This window comes from Accipiter gentilis, chromosome 19 (assembly GCF_929443795.1).
Source record: "Accipiter gentilis chromosome 19, bAccGen1.1, whole genome shotgun sequence".
In the NCBI taxonomy this organism is placed as follows: domain Eukaryota; kingdom Metazoa; phylum Chordata; class Aves; order Accipitriformes; family Accipitridae; genus Astur; species Astur gentilis.
Window position 1 is genome coordinate 25961266 of NC_064898.1, and position 10995 is coordinate 25972260.

Below are 10995 nucleotides of genomic sequence, written 5' to 3' on the forward strand. Positions count from 1 at the left end.
GGCACAGGGGAACAGTAAGAATCAAAACTGGGGAGGAGAGATGGACTGTGACTTGTGGTCCTCAGGAAATCGGGCTATAGGAGGACAAAGGTCTCTCTGGCCCTGAAGTTTATCACAGCGTGGGGTGATGTGCTCATGCTTTCTTTTGTGCCAATTTAACCAACTGAAGGAAAGGTTCCAGTTTCTCCTGAAATCTCCATTCCCATTAAAGACCCAACTGTGGATGCAATTTGATTGCCAATGAAGTTCCCTTTTACCAGCATGAATTTCCTTTTGTCTCCTCATGGGAATAACCTATACCAGCATTGAATCTCCTTTATATTGCTTGAAGGACACACTGTGCTGCTCATGATCTGATAAACGGGCTAATACACAGGCCTTAAGGAGAATTTGAGGCTGAGAACATTCAAATAGTGCACCTCAATCAACAAAATGGCTATGAGAGCCCTGAGACTTTCCAGGCTTGACTATGACGAGCGTAAGGTGCATTTCACGTAATGAAACACCTCGCTTGTCGCCTGGGCAATGGAAGAGCACACATTTCCTAAAGAGAAGAGGAGATCAGCGTGCCCTGGTTACAGCCAGTTTTGGTTCTTCAGCAGGGACTTCTTTTTGCCATGTTTTACAGGTAACCCTGATATTATGACAGAGGTGAACTTCTCAGAGCTGACAGAAAACACAAGTACTAAAGAGGACCACATAAAAAACAGCTATATGGGGGCAAGCAGGCAAAACCAGGAGGTTTAAGACAATTAAAAGGCCCTGAAAAGGGGAGTATCTGGACCAGTGGACATAATCGTTTCCTCTACTTCAGGAAGAAGTCATCACTGGGGTGAGGAAAGGAAGGTGCAGAGAAAACAGCAGCCAACCAGCAGCCTGCTGTAGAGGGGTGCACCCTGCAATGTACAGGTAATGGGAGTTTTTAAGAGACCCCACTCTACATTTGGCAGCAACTAAGTCCCTAATTGCACAACATGAACATTTACATGGAGCCATCAGAAATTACCAGTTCCTGTCATGGACTAAAGACACTGACACCAAAAGCTATGGCTATTCTACCAAATCAAGCGTGCTCAGGATCATTTCTAGACCTGAGACCAAATGGCTTGGAGCAACGCAGTCTGTGAAATCAAACACTTGCCCTCTGAATGAGCTGCACATTCAGGCTCCCAGGGACTCTGTATCAAATGTGTTAAATCGTGAGTTTATTTTAATACTTGCATACTCCAGATCCAAAATGAGCCAGATGTGATTCTGTGGCTACCATGCTTCAGGTCTTCATGCTTAATTCCTACACGTTCATATTCCCCCTACCTCTGCTCTCTGAAGAGGGAACTCTTGGCTACATGATTCACTTGTCCTCTCAATGATGAAGACACAGTGAGACAGCAGTCCAACCACAAAACATGTAAGAAAAGAGATAGCACTCTGTGCTTTAAGGGAATAGACCTTCATATAACATGTGCAGAATGGAGTCAGAGCTTGGACTATTTAACCAGGCTTTTGGGGATTTAGTGGAGAAATTTTCTTGGGATATCAGCTTTGAAGTCTCAATCTCAGCTCCCCACTGTGATGGGATCAACTGTTCATGGATGTTAATGACCATGTAGGTCACCACCGTGGTTTGACACAGGGTTCTACAGACCTAAATGCACAAATATCTGATAGCTTTAGCTAACGAATTGGATCCTGTAACTGTAATTGTTACTGCAACAGTCTCGGGTGTCAGAAAGCAGCAAATACATGTCCTTGCAGGACAGCGAGCCTCTGTTGCCAGCATAACAGAAAACCGTAATCTACAGCCAGGAAAACCTAAGTAAAGGTCAAATTCAGTAGTTCCAGGGGCTGCAAGGATGCTTGAATCCTACTGTGGCAAGGCCTGCAATGCAGCTTCACACAGCCCAGCACCCTTCCATCCTCTCACCTAGATCAGCAGCAAAGCCAATGGCATCATCAAGCCAGGAAAAACAAAACCAGAGGCTGCTCAGGGGCTGGCTGGAGCACATCATCTTCAGTGGCTTGTGTTGCCCTTCCAAGCACCAAGGTGAGATATCTGTCCCCAGGTTGGGTGGCCACTGTCTCAAGGGGAGGCTCTGGGTGGGAGGTGGATGCAGCTGGAGCCCCGTGGTCATCTGTTCATGCGCTGCAGGATGGTCACGCAGCCGTGATAACTGGTACAGCGCTGCAGCGGCGGCTGCTGCTCCACGCTCCCCGTCGCCGGGTCGAAAGTGAACGCTTTGTCCGTGCCTTCCCCATTCTCGTCTCGGCCACCCAGGATGTAAATCTTCCCTCCGCACACCGTCAGGCCACAGCTCTCCTGGAAAGCAGAAGGAAAACCCAAGAGCTGAGGAGCGAGCCTCTAGTTTTAGGCAATGGGGCTGAGTCATTGTGATGGGCTCAACTCTCACCTGCCCAGCAGAAGGGAGGAAAAGTAGGTAAGGTAAGTGATGGCTGGCTCTTGGGGTGCTGCAATCTTACTGTTTTAGTAAGAGTTTAGGCACTTGAAACACCTCAAGCCAGTGATGGGGCCGTTGCTGTTTCTGGCAGTCCCTCAGGCACAGCACAGACTCAGAAGCATACCCAGAGAGCAGAGACACAGCCCACCACCTCCCTGTAAAAGCCACTTATAAGGGTGCACTGACACGGGCATTTTCATTAAGATCGGGGCGAGCTGCGTCCCACCATTCCTCTTCACTGTGCCATGGCTTACACTGCAGCATGGCTTTGGAGTACAAAACCGTGATGACACTAAACCAAGATACACGACCACCAGCACTCCATGTTCAGTCCACAGACCAGACTAGAGCCAGTATAACCCTCACCCTGAAACACATAGTGTGGGGAACAGGTCCTCAACACCAATGGTTTCACCCTACAGATCCACTCCTCTGGCATTAATAGCTAGTATAGACCCAGCCTCAGCAAAAAAAATTGGTTTTGCTGTGAGAGAGACATCCTCCAAGCAGCACAGACACCGATGACAAATACACATTTGAGTTGCTCTGTAGAGGTCACGTTCACGTGCTCAGAGTCAAACCCACAATGTATTTTCCTTGCCTTCAATCTCAGCAAAGCACAGATGGCTCCTATTCCAGAGAGAGAGGGAGGGCTCAGAGTGTCTTTCCTAAACCTCGTCCTTACCAGAGGCCCAGGGAGGGTGGCCACTTCCCGCCAGCTGTCTTTCCTTGGATCGTAGCTGAAGATTTTACTGAGGAGTCCACCTACAACATAAATGATGTTGTCCAAGCAGACGGCACTGATGCACCTCTGGTAAAAAGGGGTGGGAGACAAGAGCGTCCATTTGTTGTCCTCTGGATCATAACACTGGACCTGGGACGAGAAACGCAGCTATGGGAACATGAATTTACCCCATCTTCCTGCTTGGATGAAACTGCTATTCACTAGATATAAAAGCATATGGGCACAGAAACATGGATGTGAGCTTCAACACCCAGAGACCAGTGCAGTGAGCAAAGGGATGAAGGGTTCTGGTATTCCCTCTTGCATTCAGGTCTCCCAGACAAAACAGGGGTTCCCAGCATGGCTGTCCTTGACCACAGTTAAGCGTTCAGGGATAGAGCCGAGAAGCACTGATGGCTTTTCCTGCAGCTCAGGAGACCAGAAGCATCACGTCTGGCTTGCAGAGGTCTCCTCCAGGCAATTACTACTGTTGCTACTTATCTGAAGTGAATGCCCAGTGTCGGAGGTTTGTTCCTGTGGTGCCTCAGGGCTGACCAGGCTTCAGAGCAGAACAGGCTCTACTGAAACCGTGCCTAACATACTGACAGCTCCTGACACCTTCCTTCTCTGGTCCCTAAGTCTCACTGGTTTCCATTTAAATGTATGGCTTTTCATCTTATTCTAAGGGAGTCTTCATTAATCTTCAAAATAATCCTCCCTTGTGGCTTAAGGACAACTCCATTTCCTTCCACGTTCCCTAGCAAACCTTCTTTTTTAGATCTCTGTCCGTTCTACATGCCCCAGCAGTACCTTGTCAGTGTTAGCGGTGTCGTCCACAGCACCACCCAGCACGTAGAGCTTGTTCAGGCAGGAGACCACAGCCGCCGAGCTCACAGCTTGAGGCAGCGGGGCCAAGGTTGACCAGCTGTTGGAGAAGGTGTCATAGCACTCCACGCTGGAGAGGCGGTAAAAACCATCAAAGCCTCCCACAGCGTAGATCTGCCACAAAAGGAGCAAAGCAAGCCGATTAGAAACTCTTGGACTCACCTAATAGGCTACACTGCACGGCGTACATGAGGGGAGGCTAGGACTTGGCCAGAAGGACAGACACCAAGCCATGGAAAAACTTTGGGGTTGGACTAGACCTTTAACGGACCTTTAAAAGTCCATTCCAACTCAAACCATTCTATGATTCTGTGAAACACCCCACACTGTATAGCTTTCACCCAAAGACTTAACACAGCTATCTGCAGAAACCTTGCACCATCCCATGGTAGATCTTATTGCTACAACGTCATTTGTGACTACTTCAGGTGACAACACACACCCAACTGAAACCAATGACATCTTGGTTATGTCCTAGTTGTTCCCCCACCAAAACCATCTCTAAATGACTCATAAAACAAGCACACACTGACAGTTCCTCATTGTACTGGGCAGGAGGAGAAGAGGGGAACAGCGCTCCATGTGGCTTCTTCCAAAATTTGGGCCATTGCTTACCTTGCCCTGAAGTGTTGCCATTTTGTGCCTCCATCGGCCTTTCTGCAGACAAGCAACCTTGATCCAGACATTCAGCTGGGAGCTCAGCACCCAAACATCATTGCTGCTGATGTGTCCTCCTGAAAAACAGAGGGATGGAGGGCTGGTGCGATCCCAAGGACCCCATCACCTCAATACACCACAATTTTGCATAGTTCCTCCCTGCAGTGCAACAACTGAGGCCAGAATACGGTTGTTGGGTTATGGCCATGTAAACTCAGCTTCCCAAGGGAGATACTGTCTGGACTTCAAGGCACTTGTTACACTGCTCCATCCCTTATACAGAACTCATCTGATTGATAGGCATTATATTTTAAGTGAAGGAGACTGATGTTTTAGGACAAGGTCACTCCACAGCTGAACGCTTTTGACAGATGCCCAACAGGAGGGAAAGGTTTTTTAATACTGCCATCCTCCCCCTCAAAGGTGAAACTGTTCCTTGGGACAGCAAAATCCAAACCGCCTCAGGATAAACTTCACCAAGAAGTGACTTGGGTCCAAAGCTGGGTTGCACATGAATGAGTCTTAGTGAATAGACCTAAGGAGTGGCTGTCCAAGCAGACGTTGTGCTATTTTTTTGCAACCGGGAAGGGACCATCTGGTCCAGGGTACCTCACCTGATATGTACACATCGTTCTTCAGTGTGCAGGCAGCAAACTCTGACTTGGTGTAGCCAGGCACGCTGGAGAGGGCTGTCCACTGCCTGCTTTTGGGGTGGTAGAGGTCCGTGAAGGGCAGCTTGAGAAGGCCTTTCTTATCACAGCCCCCAATGATGATGATGACTTCTGCCAGCTCCATGAACCTAGAACATGAAAGGCATGGGGAACTCCCTGGGCCAGGCTACTCCTTTCCATCATCCCCCCCATCCTATCTAGGACATTGGCACCACAGTTCAGTGGATAGAGCAGGGTCCTTTCCTGCATCAGCTACCGATTTTCTGGGCAAATGATTTCACACCTGCACCTTCCCTTTTGTCTGCACGATCAAATCAAAATCACCTCCCAACTTGGGTGGGAAGGGGTCCAAACTGCATAGGGAAAGAAAATGGGAATGACCTTTAGAAGTCCCTCGTGAGATTGCCTTCTGCCACTCACCCTCCCCCTTCCAGCACAATCAAACCTAATAATCCTCAAGGCAAAGCCACGAGCGTGGAAAGCCGCTCCTGGCAGCCTGCCTGCGGCAAGCTCTCTGCCTGGAGAGAGAAGTGTTTCCAGGAAATCTCTCTCTCTCTCCAGCCCTAATAGCAGCGAGCAGACGAGACAGACAGCAGGGGAAGGAAAATCCTGCCAACTAGTAGGTGGCAAGAGAGGAATGGCTCTGCAGGAGGGGAGGGGAGAGGAAGGAGGAGGTTGAAAGAGAATTTGAAAGGCTTGATCCAATCCCCAGCTCTGCCATGGTTTGTGCAGGCTGACATAATTCACTTAAGACCAAAGCTGCAAAAGGAGGGAGGTAAAATGTGGGTGCTGGGGGGTGGGATTTATCCCCAGTGAATTTTAGCTGTTTGCATCCTTGAGGAGGTCACCACAGACCCTGTTGTTGAGCAGTTCTGTATATAATAACCTGTTGTGGTATTCAGCACAGAGAAGATGTGTCAAACCATTTCTTCCAGCTGACAGAAACATGCCCTAAATCCCAGTCTGGGACTTCTGAGTTGCACTGGGGCAACCTCCATCCTTCTGCCCAGGATGCTCCACTGAGCAGCAAAAAAACCTGCACTCCTTGGGCTGAAGAGCAGGAGAGCACAAGAACCTGGCCCTGCAGCCCCATGGTCATGGATTTCCTCTGGAAAAGGATGGGGAGCCTTGCAAACCAACTCGGTTTGATATGGTCACCCACCCCAGAGCAGAGGTGTCCATCAACACTCTTACCAAGCACACCCTAAGGTACCTGTGGCACCATGAAGAAACAGCAGAGACTTAGAAAGTGGCTGGTCAAATCCAAACTTCACAGTCACAAAAAAGTCCAGATTTCTACACCCACACAACCCTAGAAATCACTTTTTCTTTGCCTCCTCCACTTTACAGTGGCAGCTGCTTGGGCCAGCATCTCTTTATCTTCTTGCTGTTCATCAACAACTCAATGGGGGGAAAAAAAAAAAAAAAAGAAAGAAAAGGGAAAAAAAAAAAGAAAAAGAAAAAGACATTTGGGGATGCCTAGGTAGCCACCTGGACAGTAACTGTTTTTTTTCCCTGGACATTAATTCCTGACCCTTCAGCAATGCCTTTGAGCAATGTCTAAGCAACACGCCGATGCCCAGGAGGACTGAGACTGGTCCAAGCCTTCCTGCTAACAGACAGCCTGGAGAAGGTGGGAGAGAGACTAAAAGAGGTGAAAGGAGAGCAGACAAGTGGCGGAGCTGGGAATGGAAAACACGTCTCAACCCAGTGCTCTACCCATTGGTGAAAGCAGATAGAAATAAAAAGCTACAAACACCCTTTCCTGCCCATAGTCTGGACACATATCTGGGTAGCATCATTGCACACCCAGAGCAGTGTGACTAGAGCACTCCTTGTCAACGGAATAAAAAAAAAAAGCATCACATGCATTAGCGTAAATTTCACAGGATTCCTTTAAGCCAGGCAAACAATCTCCAATGCCTTCATTTTGGAAACAGGGAGGCCAAAAGAGAAACAGTTGGAGGAAAAGAAAAACAACCCAACAACTCCCCTCAAACTTTAAGAACCATCAACTTAGGCCACGCAGGTCTAGAGAAGATGACGGTGTGTTTTACCTTCTGGGCCTTGATCGCAAAGAGCTGACCTCGTTCCCGAGGATGTAGTACTTGCGGGCCTCGTGCAGCAGAGGAATGCACTCCTTCGAGTCCTGGATGAGTTCGTCCATTTCCACCTTCTCCAGAAAGTAGGTGGGGTCGAGCAGGGGCAGACGCACGTGCTCAAGGAGGTCCTTCAAGGCTCCCTTCCTGGCAGGTACGTCATGCCGTACCCAGCGCATGACTGCTTCGAAGACCACTTCTTCCTTGGGGACCACCAGCTGCTCATCGGACAGATATTCAACCAGCTCCTTCACACCCATCTCCAGGAACTCTTCATGACACGACACCTCCACAAAACACTCCAGCATGAACCTCTTGCTCTTTTCTGTCAGAGACGCAATGGAGAATGAATCGGCAAACTTCATGATGCCCAAGCAATTGCATGGGTGAAGCTGGCCTTCAAGGAAGGTGACACAAGCATCTCTGAGCTTGGAGATCTGCAGCAAGTCAGACAGTTCCAAGATGCCTTCAACGTTGTCCTCCTGAATGATGATGTTCCCCCCATACATATAATCAAGAAGGAGAGACATAGTGGAAGCGGATATCTTCTGGATGTTAATGATATCCTGGTGGCCTTCCTTGAGATTGCCACCAAACATGGCCCGGAAATACGTGCTGTTGGCTGACAAAGTGGCACGGTGACAGGGGAATTCTTGCCCATCAATTAACAGCACCACGTCTGTGAAGATGCCGCTCTGCCGGTAGGAGTTCAGTGTCTGGAGGATTTGCTCAGCGTGGCAGGACCCACTGCAGAGCTTCATGTGCAGCTTTTCTTTGCCTGGGTCCCGCGTCACGTTTTCCAGGCTGCTTGTCCTGAAGCTTGATTCTTCTTTCATCATTCGATGCATTCTGATCGGGAAGCAGTGAAGGAGACAAGAGAACAGTACACTATTAAAATATCTGACTGCAATGTCCAAACACCTTCACAGTTTCTGCATCTTCCTCGTCGGCACGAGGAAGTACAGATTCCAGCCAAAATAGAGTCAGACTCTGCCCCTTCATCTGCACACATGGCACCTCCTCAGTAACCAACATTTTCTCCAAACCACGGCACAGTGATGGGCACTAGGATATTTCCAATCCAACCCCATCCCAGTAGACAAACTTCTGCCTTTATGAGATGTTTCTTCTAAGGCAGTTGCCTTGCCCAGCCTATGCTGTACCACCACCTTGACACTCTTTCTTTCTCGCATCTTGCTTTAACTGGTTTCCCCATTCTTTCAAATGCAAGTGCTCCACGGTATAGCCCAGCTGGGAGCAATGCGGTATTTTGACTTTTTCTATCCATCATGTTTCTCCAGGTGTCCTATCCCAGGCAAAAATCCAGAGGTAAGGATGCAAGACTGAGATTTGCCAAAGGTAGCTATGACATGACCTGCCCAAAAGCATGGGAGTTGTCTCCATCTGACATACCTTTCTGCTCTATTTGTTCTCCACATGATTTTAAGCGTTTCCTAAAGGGCTTCATAAAGTGATTGCAATGAAGCACAGCAGACTTCTCTCATTCGAACACTAATGGTTCACCGTTCACACTGACAGCTTGAGCAGCAGGACCCACGCCTGTGGGACAGGGAAAGTCGTGTGCTCAGCCCAGAGGTTGCAAAAAGCTGCACATCCAAAAGGGTGATCCCTGCTCAAGTCGGGGGGAGGCCGCCAGATCACCTGTAAAGAGTAACTAACCCCTGGGGAGAAGGACTTTTGCCTGCAGAAGGGGGGTCTGAAAAGCAGAGGAGCATCGTAGAGTTGAAACAGTGACAAGAATTGGCTAGATCTGACAACGGTGAGTGAATCAAAGACCCCAAACCCTCAACCACTGCCTCAACTGCCCTAGGTGCTGCCCCATTTCTTCCACTTCTCCCCCAAAGCCTGCCCTACCCCATCGCTGTGGCACAGACCCAGATGCTGGGGGAAGAGTGAGGAGGGGACTGACCCTGGGTCTCCCTGCACTTGCCCAACTGCTCTCACGGGCTGGGTGTTAAATAAAAGGGGCACAGCAATGCCACTACCTGTGTTTTAGAGGCATGGCAAAGAGTCAACACCGCTCCTTGACCAGGGGTACCAGTGAGGGCCATCAGCAGAGCACTCCTGATCACAGCTTCTACCACGGCCATGCAGGCTTTAGATTGCTTTTCTGAGGCTCTGTAACAGCAAAGAGCCTGTTTTGGGAGGGGGGGGGGGGGGGGTGGTCAGGCTTTGTTCTTAAGGGCCCCCTAAGTTAGGCTCTGGAGCATCTCACCACAAGCCTCTGGCAGGAGCACAAGTCCCCACTGCGGTGATAAGTTACCCAACATCGGTGGCTTTGTGGTGTCCCCACAGTCTCCTGCAGAAAGGCAGGTAGCACATCCCTTGAGGAGGGTTAACCTTGAATCTCTCACGAGTCAAAATCCCTGGCTTAGCTCTAGTCCTTCATCTCTTTTCCTATACCTGCATCTCCCGGACAGCCATCGCATCTGACCCCAAAGGTGCTCAGATTCTCCCACGCTCCAGAGGACACCTCCTGGCTGCACCTGCACCAGGGTAGCTGTGTGTAGCACAGACAAATCTAGTCCTGAGGATCTTCACCCCACCACCCCAAGAAAGCGTCACCGTATCCTTTGAGTCTGCAGAATCCCCCAGCAGTGGGGAAAACAGCTCTGCCCTTGCCACGGGGTTGCTGCAGGGACCTAAAGAGCAGTGAAGCAGCATGACAAGCCCTAACTAAAGAGCTAAGAAATCCTGTGGGAGTGGGTGAAGGCTCTAAACACCCTAAATGCCACCAATAGGTGCTCAGGGCTGTGTACAGAAGGGAAACGCTGTTAGGCAGTTTAAAGTGATTTAGAGAAGTTACAACAAAGGCAGCTCTCTAGAGACGGTTTTGCAAAGAGCACGGCGGACTCCACATTTCACCGACACACGCGGCTCCAGCCAAAAAAGAAAAACACGTCTACATCCCCACTTCTCTCCCCGATCCGCACACGTTTCCAAGCCATCAGGGTCACGCGCTGCTCCGCACGGCTCAGCGCTGGGAAGAAACAGCTCAGGCTGACCTCCTTACAAAGGGACACCCCTCCTTCCCTCCCCAATTCATCCAAATGCCCTTCCCCAGCTCACATCGTCCTGCCTGCCCATGAGACAAACGATGCCAACGCCAAAGAAAGAGTGCGATTGCTCCATTGCCCTCACCCATGCACACTCCTCTGCGGGTCACCCTCTCCACCCAAGTACCACACAGCAGCAAATGATGCCTTAATTATTTTTTTTTCTTTTTTGCAAGCCTCCCCAGATCCTAGTGCAAGAAGTCCAACATTACCTGGCCTACAGTTTGTATTTTCCAGGTGGCACCTAGCGAAGACTCAACTTCCCTCTGGGCGAGCTCCCATCCACATTAGGGTTCTGCACGGAGACAGGTCCCCTCCGCAAAGCACGCTCAGCCCTTCTGCGGTAACGCTTGGGGAAGCACAAAAGCATCCCCTTTATCCTCACTGCCGGAGAGGTGGAGGAGAAATCTGCTTTTGTTTCTCCTG

General features: G+C 49.7%; 1 protein-coding gene across 1 annotated transcript; it reads right to left on the reverse strand.

Moving 5' to 3' along the window:
* Nucleotides 1-1254: 1254 nt before the first annotated feature.
* KLHL35 (kelch like family member 35) lies at nucleotides 1255-10980 on the reverse strand. The gene is made up of 7 exons (XM_049823151.1): nucleotides 10782-10980; nucleotides 7451-8341; nucleotides 5337-5521; nucleotides 4681-4799; nucleotides 3991-4179; nucleotides 3142-3330; nucleotides 1255-2317 (listed from the first exon to the last, which is right to left on the reverse strand). Exons 2-7 carry the CDS (start codon nucleotides 8338-8340, stop codon nucleotides 2129-2131), a joined length of 1761 nt encoding a protein of 586 aa, XP_049679108.1. The 5' UTR covers nucleotide 8341; nucleotides 10782-10980; the 3' UTR covers nucleotides 1255-2128.
* Nucleotides 10981-10995: the final 15 nt, after the last annotated feature.

Excerpts from the sequence above, each read along its gene's own strand:
- KLHL35 (XM_049823151.1), bottom strand. The coding sequence starts at position 8,340 with ATGCATCGAATGATGAAAGAAGAATCAAGCTTCAGGACAAGCAGCCTG. Across the intron at positions 4,180-4,680 it reads TGGCAACACTTCAGGGCAAG|ATCTACGCTGTGGGAGGCTT; the intron begins GTAAGCAATGGC and ends CTTTTGTGGCAG. Across the intron at positions 2,318-3,141 it reads CCACCCTCCCTGGGCCTCTG|GAGAGCTGTGGCCTGACGGT; the intron begins GTAAGGACGAGG and ends TCTGCTTTCCAG.